At 35.5% G+C, this 16,098-nt stretch overlaps 1 protein-coding gene and 1 pseudogene across 1 annotated transcript; one reads left to right on the top strand and one right to left on the bottom strand.

Annotated features, from left to right (window-relative positions):
- Positions 1-16,098, top strand: part of LOC127446102 (sodium- and chloride-dependent GABA transporter 2-like) — a 498,776-nt pseudogene that overhangs the window by 12,882 nt on the left and 469,796 nt on the right.
- LOC127446114 (peptidyl-prolyl cis-trans isomerase-like 1) lies at positions 6,477-11,438 on the bottom strand. Its single transcript, XM_051706780.1, has 4 exons — positions 11,258-11,438; positions 10,879-11,033; positions 7,719-7,787; positions 6,477-7,229 (listed from the first exon to the last, which is right to left on the bottom strand). Exons 1-4 carry the CDS (start codon positions 11,311-11,313, stop codon positions 7,009-7,011), a joined length of 501 nt encoding a protein of 166 aa, XP_051562740.1. The 5' UTR covers positions 11,314-11,438; the 3' UTR covers positions 6,477-7,008.

The raw sequence follows: 16,098 nt of genomic DNA, 5'->3' as shown, positions 1-16,098 counted from the left end.
TTTCGTTAGTGTTGGAGTTCCTCTATGCCACCACTATTTCAGATTTTGGAGAATATTTGAAATAATGTAGTTACGGGCTATACTGATAGACGCAATCGGCACATATCGCACTTGTGTATCGCTGTGTTCAGAGAATCATATTTAAATAATGGGAAATCAGAATATGATGAAATTGCTAATGCTAATTTCATTAGTGTATGAGTCCCTCTATGCTACCACAATCTCAGATTTTGAGGAATATTTGAAATAATGTAGTTATGGGTTATGCAAATAGACACAGACGGCATAAACTGTATCTGTGGATGCTGGTGTTCCGAGGATCATATTTCAAACATAACACATCAGAATATGATGGAATTTCGTTAGTTTGCGAGTCCCTCTATGGCACAATGTTCTTGAATTTTTGAGATTATCTGAAATAAAATAGCCATGCAAATAGGCACTAGAGTCCCTCTATGGCACCTGTGTATCGATAAGTACTGAGGTTCATATCTTGATGATGAAGCATGATGTAATGTTTAATTTCCTTAGTCCATCATTTACACAAACCCACCACCATCTTCTTTTGAGAATTTCATTTTACAGTTATGGGCTTTGGGTAGAGGCAATATACTTTATCTATTTTATATAATGTTCTTGGATTCATATATCTAGAAACAGTGTTGGGGAGTAACGGAATACATGTAACACGATTACGTATTTAAAATATAAAATATAAGTAACTGTATTCCACTACAGTTACAATTTAAATCATTGGTAATTAGAATACAGTTACATTCAAAAAGTATTTTGATTACTGAAGAGATTACTTTGCATTTTATTGTCGTTTGTTTCATTTAATATTTAGTCCTTTCAGATGGAAAACATTTATACATATAAATGATGCGATCCAAAGTGCATTTGAACAGCGGTGAAACACTTTCTTACGATGTGTTACTTCTCCGTCTGCTCGTATGAATATAGGTTTGAAGTAAGTTTGAAGTTTGGAGCAGAAGAAATAGAAACAAACCTTGTGTAAATTGTCAGCTTTACGCTAAGCTAAAATGCTATTTCTAGCCATTTTACGATCTAGGACGATCATATTTTTTTATCAAGAAAATTCACGTAAGATCATAATTTTTTTCCTAGTAAGACCTCTGATATTAGTGCAAAAATTGTATTCTTCATAATAATTTTTGTATTGTTTTCCTGTAAAATATCTAAAAATCCTTAAAACAAGATCAATTTGATTTATCTTGTTTTAGAAACAACACTGCATAAGATATTTAGGTTTTTTAGAGAATGTATTTTTAACATGTGTATTTTTTTATAGTCAAAACAAGTGAAAAAAATCTACCAGTGCTGAAGAAGTAATCCAAAGTATTTAGAATACATTACTGACCTTGAGTAATATAAAGGAATACATTACAAATTACATTTTACAGCATGTATTCTGTAATCTGTAGTGGAATACCCATTTTGTCCATACAATGAAAGCCATTTTCTCTGTTCTGGGTCACATGGCACAGGAACAGGGGGTGGATATATCCCTTGTGGGTCTGGTAAGAGAAATCCAAGGCTGTTTTTTGTTCTATTTTTTTGGCATTGAAACATTTCAACACAAGTAGTTCATTAGTTAAATTTCATTTTGAAATAGAATAATATTGTGTGTTTTTATTTTTGTGTTCACTACACAACCTATTAAATTCATTGTAGAAATTAAAGTAGTGACCATTTTTTATCGTAATAGATTCGTTAACATCCATTTTATTATGTCATTATTATACAAATCCCTGTAAATCATGATTCTCATTGGTCAGTCACTTCAATCTGCAAACACATATTTTTGTATAATGATTGCTAAACGGTCTAATTAACCATTATCCTAGAAAACAAATTTCATGCATACTGTAGCTGTGCTAGTTTCATGTCTCTTGTGTGTGTCTTTAGGTCCAGGATTGGTGTTTATAGTGTACCCTCGGGTGGTGGCAATGTTGCCATGGTCTCAGTTCTGAGCTGTGTGTTTCTTTACCATGATCATACTCTTGGGTTTGGACAGCCAGGTTAGGTTCTCTACTTCACAGATTCTTAGGTTATATTCTCGCCTTCTCTTTTTCAGGCTAACATTTGTTGCTTTGCTTTTCCCTCTGTCCCTACTCCACATCAAATGTTTTGTCTTCTGTCACCCAGTTTGTTGGAATAGAGAGCATAATGACATCAGTGACAGACAGTTTTCCCACTGTGTTGAGGCGTGGCTTCCGAAGAGAGATGCTGCTTCTAGTGGTCTGCCTTGTCTGCTACCTGTTAGGCCTCTTCATGATCACAGAGGTGAGAAGTCAGTTCAGATTAAAATTCACTCAGATACATTTCTCTTAAAGTGATAGTTTTATTATTCTGCTTTCATTTATTTGTCTGAGTGACTATATGCACTAGGTGTAAATAGCACCTGTCACATTTGCACTCCAATAAGGTGGTGGAAACACAGAAATTGATGACAAATTGCACCCTTTGAGTAGCTGCAGTGGTGTGGGGTGTAACGACAGTTTGGATGAGCATGGTTCATGTGGACAACCTGGGTTGGATTCTGCCTTTTGCCCCACTTTTTCCCATCCTGTTTCCTGTCCCCACTATTTATATTTCCTTTAATACTTCTTAACCATTGGTGTCAATATAGTAGTCATGTTTAATTTTGTGGTAACTATGATTTTACTACAAAATATCATGGTGACTATGGTTACTGTAGTAAAACCATGGTTAATTTTTGTAAGGAAATGTTAGGTTTAGGGGTTGGTGTAGGGTGTCTGTGGGACTCTAAATAAACACAATAAACATGCTGTAATGATGCCCCTATACTGTATGTTAGTATTTAATTAGGTATTTAAATACCTGGGTGCAAATTGCATCTAACAGTATTTGCACTTAGTGCAAGAAGATGCTTTTTGTTGCTATTTACACTTAGTGCAAATAGCCTCTGCCTTTATTATTCTGTCATCATTTACTCACTCTCACATTGTTCCAAACATGTATGACTTTCTTTCTTCTATGGAACATAAAAACAAATGTTAGGAAGAACGTTAGCCTGAGTCACAATTTACTTTCATTGTATGGACAAAAGATGCAATGATAGATAATGGTGACTGAAGCTAAAATTCTGCTTAACATTTCCTTTTATGTTCCACAGAAAAAGAAACCCATATGAGTTTTCATTTCTGAGTGAACTATCCCTTTAATGTTACAAAGTACATACTACTCTCTTTTGTTACAGGGTGGCCTATATATCATTCAGTTGTTTGACCATTATGTATGCAGTGGAACTGTTCCTTGCTACCTGCCAGTCTGTGGCCACTGGCTGGGAATACAGTGTGTACACCGAAATGAGCCATACAGTAAGTTGTATATACCAGTCTTACAGTATGTGCTTAAAATTTTGCTGTCTCTTTCCAAGGTGCTGACCGATTCTATGAGTATATAGAAGATATGATTGGATACAAGCCCTGGCCTATGTTGAAGTATTGCTGGCTCTATGTCACACCCTCAGTCTGCATAGTAGGTTTGTCATCTCCTGCTACATTGAAAAAAAATGTTAACCTAAAAAAATGTGGTAAAATCTAAATTAACAGGTAACACCAACAAAAATCATTTTACGGGTTAGATCAGGTAGAAAAAGCTATTTAAGGTAAGAATTGCAGGTTACCACTTTTTACAGTGTAACGCACTACTGTGCCTTTAAAGGGATAGTTCACCTAAACATGAAAATTCTCTCATCATATACTCATCCACTGACACATGCCATCCCAGATGTGTATGACTCTCTTTCTTCTGCAGAACACAAACAAAGATTTTTAGAAGAATATCTCAGCTCTTGTGGTCCTTACAATGCAAGTGAATGGTGACCAGAAATCTGAAGCTTCAAAAATCACATAAAAGTAATCCATAAAACCCCAGTGGTTCTTCAGAAGCAGTATAAGTGTGGGTGAGAATCAGATCAATATTTAAGTCCTTTTTTACTATAAATTTCCACTTTCACTTTCACATTCTGTAAGTGAAAAATGAGATTTATGGTCAAAAAGGACTTAAATATTGATCTATTTCTCACCCACATCTATCATATCGCTTTAGAAGACACATATTAAACCATGTATGGATTACTTTTATGTGGAATTTATGTGATTTTTGGAGCTTCAAAAGTCTGGTCACCATTCACTTGCATTGTAAGGACCAAAAGAGCTGAGATATTTTTCTAAAAATCTTCATTTGTGTTCAGCAGAAGAAATAAAGTCATACACATCTGGGATGGCATAAAGGGTGAGTAAATGATGAGAGAAATTTCCGTTTTCAGTGAACTATCACTTTAAACTATTTTCTTCTGTTATAAGGTAAATAAGAGCACTTAAAACAGTCTATTACCACATATTTTACGTATTGCTTACATTATATAAGCCCATATCTTCATACAGGGGTAGTTCAAATACATGTCAACTTTCTAAAAGTATTTTATGTCGTGTGACATGCTATACTCCATCTAACCTGCTTTCTGATCAAACTTGTATTAAACTTTATGTTCCATAGGGCACTTTTATCTTCTCTCTCGTCAAGTACAGTCCCCTGAAATTTAATAACACATATGTGTATCCATGGTGGGCATATGCTATTGGCTGGTTCCTGGCTGTATCCTCTCATTCCCTTATCCCCATCATCATGATATACAAACTGTACAAGGGGCAAGGGACATTGTGGAAGGAAGGTTTTATTAATGTATTAATAATTTTAAATAAATTAGAAATAAATATTTTTATAATTGTGACACTTCAGATTTTCGTATTTTTTTTTTTTTTTTTTTGAGTATAAGATTTAAATTTCACTAAAGTGAAGTGAATTGCACCTGTAGTCGTCGCTGAAAAATGAAAAGAATAAGACACACAAATTATATATTTTTTACGTGTTGTATTTTATGCCTATTTTTACACAATTTAAACAAAACAAAAAAATGATTTATGTTGGCTAATCGAGTTAATCTTTAAATAACAATGGACGTATTTCTTAAACTTTTGCAAAACCAGCAAACAACTCGCCATTTTGATTTATTTCCCATGAAATGAAACATTACATTGATATCTAAAAAAACAAAATGTGTTTCCCTCAGCGACTCCAGTTGGCTTGCACTCCAGCACAGGATCTGCCTCAGTCTCAGAGACACTCAGCACATCATTACACTCTGTCAACATGTACTGACAGAGAAAAGACTACCAACAACCTTTAGTGCTCAAATGCCATTTAGCCAAGTGTTTCTAAATTGTAATGAGCATTTTAGTGAAGTTTACATGGTCTTTCGAAGACAAAAATAGTGGGTAAATAAATAAAAAAAGCCTTTTTATTTCCTTAGGAAAATTTAATTAGTTTTAAGTAGATTCTTAAGTAGTACTTTATGTACCAGAAACAAACAGCCACTGACTAATTATTTTTTTAACTGTAATGAAAGAGGTGCAAGATTATATGCAACACCTCATATCTCCTCAGTCTTGTAGATGTAGATACTTTTACTATACAAACCTATAATACTGTACATTAGTACTTGCCTTCCATGGGACATGGTGAACATCAAACCAATCATGCATTTTGACAGTTGGGAGTGCCCTCAGGGGACAGGTGATTAGAGATTCTGTTGATGATTTTCTCATGCAATTTCACATATTATTAGATATATTAAGCCTCTAGGGATTACTTTTATGTGATCGGTATGATTATCCTTTATTGCTGATATTATTTTGTCTTCCATTTAAGGATATTCAGTATTTCATATACCTTGGCTCTATGTGCAACGTGCTGAAAAATGTGCTTAATCAGCACCAGCGTGTTTTAAAATACAAATCATGGACAGAGAGATTGTACTGTTTTCTGTGTATTACAAGCTTTTTTCTAAAAAAAATAATAATAATAATAATAATAATAATAATATATATATATATATATATATATATATATATATATATGATTATGTATAGACATAATTATGTGACATTATAATATAATTATGAAATTATAAAAGTTTAGCAAGTTACCAGAAAAATTCTATGACTTTATCACTGGGTTATATCCTGACATTTTATTGAAGCTGTCTTATGTTTATAAGTACCTCATTGTTGCTTACACATATATCCTTATTATATTAATTATAAATAAAGAAACCGTAAGTAAAATGTAAATGGCAAAAAAATACATATATTGTATTTTTTCCAAATTGTCCACATTTTTACTTCTAGATTTCACTTCAAATCATACAAATATGCCTGTCTTTCGTCTTTGTGGGGTGAAAGGCATTTGAGATATGTTTCATGCCTTTTAAAGGAAAAATGTTTTTTCTCTGGTCATTGACCCTTGTAAAAAATCCAAACAGCTTTAGGAAATCTAGAGATAATAAGCACCCCTTTCCGGGGTTTTAGATTCCAACTACAATAGGATTCTGCAAGACATGACCTCCACTGTTTTGTTTAATTTCCATTTTTCATAGACAAAATACATTTGAATCCTGAGCATAGTTGCAGTTTGAACAGATTTGAATAAAAACCCTTTAAAGTCAAGGATCATGAAGCATCTGTCCAGAAACCCAGGATTAAAGTGATATTGAATGAAACCAGCCCAAAGAATGAAATGTTTTTAATTGAATCAAACAGGATTTGGCAATATGTAGAGGAATCTAAACATAACAGTTTCTTTCTAAGTAACCCAAATTCTCATCCATATGACACCACCATGTGGCCATGGATTTGTACTGGGAAAATGAAGGAGCTAATTCACCCACCTTAATATCTAGATAAAAAACAATAAGCGGAAAAAAAAAAAAAAACCTGCAGGATGGGATATGCAGTTAAAACAATGATTTTGCACCAGTAAGAAGAAGAATTACTGACATCAGAATACAAAATGACACAAAATATGTTCTCTGGTGTTTTAATTATGAAACTCTGAAAGTTTAATGTAATAAAATGGCTGTACAAAAACAAAGAAGAAAATGTTACGCAAGCATAATTCTTAGTTAGGTAAAGTCACTCTGAGAATTTTAATGTCATCTACAGATCGGTCCTGACTATTGGTTTCAACCATGCCAATTCGATTAAGAACTCCAATGCCCTGGCAGACCCGTCCAAAAATACTGTGCTTCCCATCCAGCCACTGTGTGGGAGCCAATGTTAGGAAGAATTGGCTTCCATTTGTATCTGGTCCCGCATTGGCCATTGCAAGAATTCCAGCACCTACAATATACAAAAAAGAAAGAAAGAAATTAAGAAAAAAACATTTTCATACAAAAAAATTAGAAATTATTATAGAAATAATTTGTTATAGAAATGTTTTACAGTAAAAAAAAAAAAAAAAAAAATAAAATTAATAAAAAAGCCATTGAGAAAAAAAAAAAAAAAAGAATCCAATGTGATTAAATTATATAACTGTAAAATGAATAATGGCTTAAGAGTACAGTTGCCAAGAAAAAAAAAAATCATATCTTTAGGACAACTACAGATCTTTCGTTTGCCATACATATTCATGGTCAAATGAAGAATCAAGCATTTGTTGATTCCAGAACAGTTGTAACCTTATTTACACTTCAATCAAATATAGGTCCATGAAAGCAACAAATGGCCATCATGCCAATTTGCAAATAAGCAAAAATAGTGTCCTAGCAATTAAGTGTTTTTTAATGTGGTTTCCAATCTTGCTGGGTCATTATCTCTAAAACAACTTACCAGTGAACCTCAACTCTGGATGCAATTCATCCTCAAACTGCTTGCCATATATAGATGCACCTCCACGACCTGCAGAAATAAAGGTTTACATAAATAGCACTCTTTTAATGGTTAAACCAAACAGGACAACATTAAATTCACTCTAAATCTGATCCCTTCCGTTCAATAAGTAAATAAACTCAGCACAAAAAAGTAACGTCACTTTTTCAGGATACTGTATTTTAAAGAATTTTGTAAAAATCCAAATAACTTTACAGATCTTTATAGGTTTAAACAATGTTTTCTAAAAGGTACAAAAAGATCTGTCTGGTTGTGCACTAGATATTGATTTTACAATGTATGAATCAAAGATGGCACTTGCTGGAGTTAGACAAACCTCTGCAGGGAAAGATGAGGTATGTAATGAGATGATAAAGCACCTATCAGATGTGTCACTAAATATTATTTTGTCTCTTTTTAATAAGGTATGGGAAGAAGGGAAACTTTCTTCTTGGAAGCATGGTATTATTGTCCCAGTTGCTAAGGCAGGGAAGGATCCATCACAAGCTTCCAATTATAGGCCAACTGCTTTAACCTCTAATCTATGTAAATTAATGGAATGAATGGTCATGAATAGGCTAACTCATGTACTGGAAAGTAAGGGGTTAATATCTCCTCACCAAAGTGGTTTTAGGAAAGGGTGTAATACAATGGATGCTGTTCTATGCCTAGAGGATGATATCAGAAAGGCACAAATAAATACAGTAGTAGTAATGGGAATTTTCTTTGACATAGAAAAGGCGTATGACATGTTGTGGAAAGAAGGGCTTTTAATTAAATTAGACAAATTGGGAATTAAAGGGAGAGATAGATTTTTATATTTGATCAGACAATACAAGTCAGAGTGGGATCCTCCTATTCAAAGTCTTATTCAATAGAAAACGGAACACCACAAGGCAGTGTGTGCAGTCCAATTCTGTTCAATATAATGACTAATGATATATTTTCCCAAATTGAACCAGGAAGAGGGAAGTCACTGTATGCAGATAATGGGGCTTTATGGAAGAAAGGGCGAAATATTCCATATATAGTACAAAGCATGCCGTTGGCAGTAGCTGAAATGGAAAGATGGGCAGGAAATTGGGGATTTCGACTATCAGTGCAAAAAACAAAACTAATTTGCTTTTCAAAAAAGAAAATAACTCCTACAGTTAGAATAAAACTATATGGACAAATGTTAGAACAGGTCTCAAATATGAGATTTCTAGGGGTATGGTTGGATACAAAATTGACATTTGCTGTACATATACATAAGTTAATTGATAAGTGTAAGAAAGTAATAAATATAATGAGGTGCTTAGCAGGAGTGGAATGGGGTGCAAGACACCATGCATTAAGGAGCATATATTGTGCACTTATAAGATCAACAATTGATTATGGGAGTATAGTATACAGATAAGCATCAGCAACTTTGTTAAAAAAGGTAGATGTTATTCATGCACAAGCCTTGCTTGTATGTTGTGGTGCTTTTAGAACCTCTCCTATATAGTGTTTTTTTTTATCCCCCACATTCACAATGCTCCACACTCCAGTCCAGTAGGTGGCGGAAATACCCCTTTAAGCTGGTTGCCAACCAACAATAAATGTAAAAGAAGAGACCTTTCTAATGACTCTGAAAAACACCAAAAGAAAGATGCCCAGGGTCCCTGCTCATCTGCGTGAACGTGCCTTAGGCATGCTGCATGGAGGCATGAGGACTGCAGATGTGGCAAGGGCAATAAATTGCAATGTCTGTACACTGAGACGCCTAAGATAGCGCTACAGGGAGACAGGAAGGACAGCTGATCATCCTCGTAGTGGCAGACCATGTGTAACAACACCTGCACAGGATTGGTACATCCGAATATCACATCAGTGGGACAGGTACAGGATGGCGGCAACAACAACTGCCCGAGTTACACCAGGAAGGCACAATCCCTCCAGAGAGGCTGGACTGAGGGCTTGTAGGCCTGTTGTAAGGCAGGTCCTTACCAGACATCACCGGCAACAATGTCACCTATGGGCACAAACCCACTTTCGCTGGACCAGACAGGACTCGCAAAAAGTGCTCTTCACTGACGAGTCGCTGTTTTGTCTCACCATGGGTGATGGTCGGACTCTCGTTTATCGTCGAAGGAATGAGTGTTACAGGGAAGACATCCTCCTCCCTCATGTGGTACTCTTCTTGCAGGCTCATCCTGACATGACCCTCCAGCATGACAATGCCACCAGCCATACTGCTCGTTCTGTGCGTGATTTCCTACAAAACAGGAATGTCAGTGTTCTGCCATGGCCAGTGAAGAACCCGGATCTCAATCCAGCAAGAACTGGCAAATCTGGTGCAGTCCATAAGGAGGAGATGCACTGCAGTATTTAATGCAGTTGGTGGCCACACCAGATACTGACTGTTACTTTTGATTTTGACCCCACCTTTGTTCAGGGACACATTATTCCATTTCTGTTAGTCACATGTCTGTGAAACTTGTTCAGTTTATATCTTAGTTGTTGAATCTTTTTATGTTCATACAAATATTTACACATGTTAAGTTTGCTGAAAATAAAAGCAGTTGAAAGACGTTTCATAATTACCTTACTAATTGTATTAAAACAAAAGTTGTTTTTACCAAGCAGACATGTTGTTTGTATTTTACTATTTTTTTGCCAAAGAAGCTGATCTACAAAATGTTCACCATTTAATACAAATGTGGATGCAGGATTCAATTCCTCACCAACAACAACAACCACATGTGTGTTAAGAACTTTATAGCATTAAACATAAATCACAGGGACAGAAAATACATGTTAAGTAAGTGCCACTAGAAAAAATAAACAAATACAATATAAACTTAGAGAAATGGAAATATAAAGTATGGCACAGATACACCAAATTTTGCCAAATGAACTGCCTTGCAAAATAAGTAGATGAATGAATACAATATGCATATGAGCTTCGAATGTAAAAGAGAATGTAATAAATGAACACATATATGAATAAAAAAAGAACTATGAATGAAGAGTACACGTGCCAAGTGTGAAATAGGAACATAAACTATTGGGTATTATTATCATCCATACATGATTCACATTATGGGGTTGTCTGATGATCAACAACAACAAAAATAGTTTATTTTTTGGCCCTTACCTGTTGCCGTCGGATCGCCCCCTTGAACCATGAAGTCTTTGATGATGCGATGGAACTTCGTGTTGTTGTAATATCCTCTTCTGCCTAACTCTGCGAAATTCTTGCACGTTTTTGGTGCGTGATTCCAGTACAGTTCCAGCACGATAGTTCCCATTCTGACAAGACAACACGGAGTGATGGAAGGTGGTCAAATGCGGGTTACAATCTACTCACTCACTTTTTACAGGTCTCTTGCCCTTCTGCACTCTTTATATAAACATGATGTAAAGCTTTACTTGTTCAAACAATAATCACAGCGTTTCTCGTTACTTTTGCTTATAGTCTCGTGTGTTATCAAGATGTTGCTCATTCATTAACACATATCTATTGTTCGACTTACGTTGTTTCCACCGATACAGTGGGTGGTTGCCAAGAATCCGGTGGTATTCCAGCCATCTCTTCTGATGAATTAAAACCGGGTTTAGATGAATGTATTAACTCTATTTTAAATTATGTCGCAAAGCGTGATACGGAAGCAGTTGCCGGTTGGGTTCCCCCGTTGTCGTAAACTGCCAAGGACACATGACGGTAGTGCTGCCCACTACTGGACTGGGTGAAAGGCCATCTTGCCTTTTTTGCCTTTTTATAAAACAACATCCAATGGGCTCCAAAATTCTGATACCACTAATGAAAATGCTTATATTTAGCTTTTTAATAAGTTAAAACTACAAATTATATTATCAGCGTCATTTTAGTGAAAATTTTAGTTAAAAAATGTTGGCCTACATACATTTAATAATTTCTTAGTATTTGGTATGCGCCCCTTTTGCATTATTCACAGCATTCACTTTAGTTGGTATGGACTAAAAATGATCTATCCCAGCATGTTTTGAGAATGTTCCATAGAGTTGTGGTTCTCAGCTGGTTTTGCTTCAGGACCAGATTTTACATTGGAAATCAAGTGGTGACCCACCATAGTAAAACGTAACCTATATTTAATGTATCCTGGGTCGCATTTCCTTTTATCTTACATAGTATTGTTCATAGTTTTCAAGTATAAGGGCATTCATCAATTACATTATTTTTGTTATTGACAAAAGCTACAGGAAGTTCCCCCCCTTTAAAAAATAAAGAGCATATTTATTTAAATGAGCCCATTATATTTGTTTCCTAATTTCAAAAATCATTCAAACAGAAAATACATATTACACAGGAGGAATGGCTCCTCATTACCATGGTTAAGTGAATGTTGCTAGTCTATAATAATATATAATAATAATAATAAACTATATTATATATGAAAAAAATACTAGCCTAAACACATCGAAACATTAAAACTGCCACTGTTGATATAAAAATGATGTGTAATAGATTCTACCTATAGATTTATTTCATATGAAACTATAACATTTTGTAAAAATATATCAGTTACTTTTACTCATGTAAAATCATTAAACAATTTTGTAAAGGTGATGTGTAATGAAAAATAAAAAATTGTAGCGCATAGCACAGTGTTGCTCTTTACCTCCTCAGTGCTGTTCGGCATGTCAGGGCTGCCTACTGTTTGAGAGGTTTGACTTGAGTTTCTCCGTAACGCTTTAAACTAGAAAAGTCTCACTAGAATTGAAATTGATCTCATCAGTTTTGAGGTCTGTGCACCGCAATATCGAGAGAAGAACGGTTGTTGCGCGAGTGCCAGAGAGCAGAGCAGATCATAAGCGCGAGCTGGTTCCGTTGCACTCGTGCGAAAACTTTAAATCGCACCTCAAAAATATCGCAGTGCAGATGAAAAGACTTTAGCTGCGAGATTATCATTAAATTTGCCTCGGCAGTCAAAAATAGGCTATCACTTGGGCAGCCGCCGAAAAATCTTCAAGGGAGAACCATGGCATTGTCCTTTCGTTACTGTCCGCGACCCAGTCCGAATAGACCTGCGACCCACCAGTTGAGAAACACTGCCATAGAGCATCTTGTGTACTGTAAATGGATAGTTCACCCAAAAATGAAAATTCTCTAATCATTTACTTAGCCTCATTCCATCCCACATGTGTATTATTTTCTTTCTTCTGCATCTTCTACAATATTTCCGCTCTGTAGGTTAATTCAGTGCAAGTGAATGGTGACCAAAACTTAAAAGCACATAAAGGTGGCATAAAAGTAATCCATTAGACTCCAGTGGTGTAATCCATGTCTTCTGAAGAAATCCAATCGGTTTTGGGTGAGAACAGACCAAAATGTATCTAATTTTTCACTTTATATCTTTGACATCAACAGTCTCTTTGGCGATCATGATTTCAAGCTTATACTTCTTAGCGGCATCTAGCATTCTGCACATGCATCAACGCTAGGAAGCACAGTAAAAAATGAGTTACGTTTTGGTCTATTCTCACCCAAAACTGTTTGGATCACTTCAGGAGACATTGATTAAACCACTGGAGTGGTATGGATTACTTTTATGCTGCCTTTATGTGCTTTTTGGAGCTTCAAAGTTTTGGTCACCATTTACTTGCATTGTATGGACCTATAGAGCTGAGATTTTCTTCTAAAAATATTTGTGTTCAGCAGAAGAAAGAAAGTCACACATGGGATGGCATGAGCATGATTAAATGATGAGAGAATGTTTATTTTTGGGTGAACTATGCCTTTAATGGAAGCACATCTGATCTTTCAGACAAAGCAGTTAATGTGGTCAATGTAAAAATTAGCTTACATTTGATTAGTGACCTAGAAGGTCACTAGAATCATTGAACCTAGATCATATTTTTCAACACCTTAAAATGTTTATTTCCAGGTTTAAATGAAGAAAATCCCAGACTTTTGGACCCCACTGCATGTTTCCACTCTCAGTTTATATATATAAAAAAAGAAAAGACAAACAGGCAATTGCATTTTATAAAGAAATAAAAACAACCATTGTTTCATTTGGAATTGACGCACAAAGTCAAATTCACATGAATGTAGATGTTTTATTGTTTTTGTTGACTCAGTTACAGCATGAATTTACACTTAGTTTACATTTAAACAAAATAAGCATACAATTAAACAATATGACAAGGAAGGGCCTGAGCCATATTCTTTTATACATGTCATAAGATAATGAGATACGATCAGCTACTGACTTTTTTCATATTCAGTATAATAAATCTAAACACGGTTTAAAATAAATATATAACTGTTCCATTCTAGCAGCGTAGTTAGGGAGGAAAAAAGAAAATTGGTGATCAAATTCCTTGTGATTGATGGCATTACCAGGCAGTATTAGACAGAGTATCAACATCTATACTTGCCTGGTAAGACACAAATCAGAGGATTTTACTGCAGCAGAGAGGCAGAAGAAAGGGTCAGATGTCATGTGACTGTAGGAAAGAGGAAAGCAGACAAACAGAGATTGAGAGAATTAAAGTGTTTATTTTTCAGAAGGAAGATCTTTAACTGTTTAGAATTATATTAGCGTAGGGTAAGTGAGGCAGATGTTAATGGGTGGTTCATAAACAGTTCACTGACAGCATCTATAGAGGTGGAATGAGAGATAACTAGAGACAGACTGGTTATTTTAAAGCCATCACAGTTGACCATTGATGTGTTTTAGTCCACACTGCAAATAACTTAATGATCAAAATATGACACTTATTCACATTCAGAATACCACTAAATGTTTTGTTGGGTCGTGTTGACAGATTATTTTCATAAGAACCATATTTTATGGGCTATTTATCTCCTTTATCATTTAAAAATAAAAATAACATAAAAGTGTGCAGCTTTTCTTTGCATGCTCCATTGTATAATACACGACCTGGCCAAAAACAAAAAGTCGCAGCTTGGATTTAAATAAGCAGATACTTAAGAGCCTATAAGTGGATCATTAATGCAGTGATAAATATGTTTCAGCTGGCAATAATTCTTTAACCCTAACTGATGCAGTGTGCAGCTTCTCATTTCTTAAACAAGCATGCCGGAAGATGTATCCCGTGGTCATGGAAAAGATGTTACTGTGTTTCAGAAGGGGCAAGTTTTTAGCCTGCATCAAGCAAACAAAACTATAAGGAGATTGCTGAAATCACTGGAATTGGATTAAGAACTGTCCAACACATTATTAAAACCTGGAAGGATAGTGGTGAACCGTCAACTCTGCGGAAGAAATGTGTGTCGGAAAAAAATCTTGAATGATCGTAATCGGAGATCACTAAAACACTTGAAGTTACATCATAAAACATCAACAGTAGAACTCACGGCTATGATTAATAGTGAAAGTAAAAGCATTTCCACATGCACAATGCGACAAGAATTGACAGGATTGGGACTAAACATCTGTGTGGACATAAGAAAGCCTTAAATTTGCTAGGGAGCATAAAGATGAACTATGGAACAATGGAAAAAGGTCATTTGGTCTGATGAGTCCAGATTTACCCTATTCCAAAGCGATGGGCATGTCAGGGTAAGAAGGGAAGCACATGAAGCGATGCACCCATCATGCATAGTGCCCGCTGCACAAGCCTCTGGAGGCAGTGTTAATATTCTGAGGTTGCATCAGTTGGTCAGGTCTAGGCTCAGCAACGTTATGCAGCAATAAAATGAAGTCAGCTGACTACCTGAATGTACTGAATGACCAGGTTATCTCACCAATGCATTTTTTTTCTTCCCTGATGGCATGGGCATATTCCAGTATGACAATGCAAAGATTCATCAGGCACAAATTGTGAAAGAGCGGTTCAGGGAACATGAGGAATCATTTTCACACATGAATTGGCCACCACAGAGTCCTGACCTTAACCCCATTGAAAGTCTTTGGGATGTGCTGGCGAAAACATTACGGTGTGGATTTACTCTCCTGTCATCAATACAAGATCTTGGCCAAAACTTTATGCAACTCTGGATGGAAATAAATGTTATGACATTGCATAAGGTTGTCGAAACAATGCCACGATGAATGCATGCCGTAATCAAAGCTAAAGGTGGTCCAATGAAATATTAGAGTATGCAACTTTTTTTGGCCAAGCAGTGTATATAATCATCTGAAAAACAAGGAAAATGTGTATTTATACAAACCTCAATCTTTAATATTTTACTGGCTGACATTACTTCCTCTTTACACAGCGAACTGGACAAATGAGTTGTGTAGGTGCACTTTAAATGTTTTTTTTTTCCTCACACAGATCTCAGGTGTCATTCACACAATAAGACAGGAAAGGTAGGATGAACTGACCATTCACAGACACATTACACATTAGAAGGTGTGTGATT

The sequence above is a fragment of the Myxocyprinus asiaticus genome, chromosome 9 (genome assembly GCF_019703515.2).
Source record: "Myxocyprinus asiaticus isolate MX2 ecotype Aquarium Trade chromosome 9, UBuf_Myxa_2, whole genome shotgun sequence".
Taxonomy (NCBI): Eukaryota; Metazoa; Chordata; class Actinopteri; order Cypriniformes; family Catostomidae; genus Myxocyprinus; species Myxocyprinus asiaticus.
This window is presented reverse-complemented; position numbering and strand designations above follow the sequence as displayed.

What these genes read in the sequence shown, in the direction of transcription:
- LOC127446114 (XM_051706780.1), bottom strand. Translation starts at nt 11,313, where the DNA reads ATGGCTGGAATACCACCGGATTCTTGGCAACCACCCACTGTATCGGTG. An exon ending in GGGCGATCCGACGGCAACAG is followed by an intron (nt 7,788 to 10,878) that starts GTAAGGGCCAAA and finishes TTATTTCTGCAG; the next exon opens with GTCGTGGAGGTGCATCTATA. An exon ending in TCCAGAGTTGAGGTTCACTG is followed by an intron (nt 7,230 to 7,718) that starts GTAAGTTGTTTT and finishes TGTATATTGTAG; the next exon opens with GTGCTGGAATTCTTGCAATG.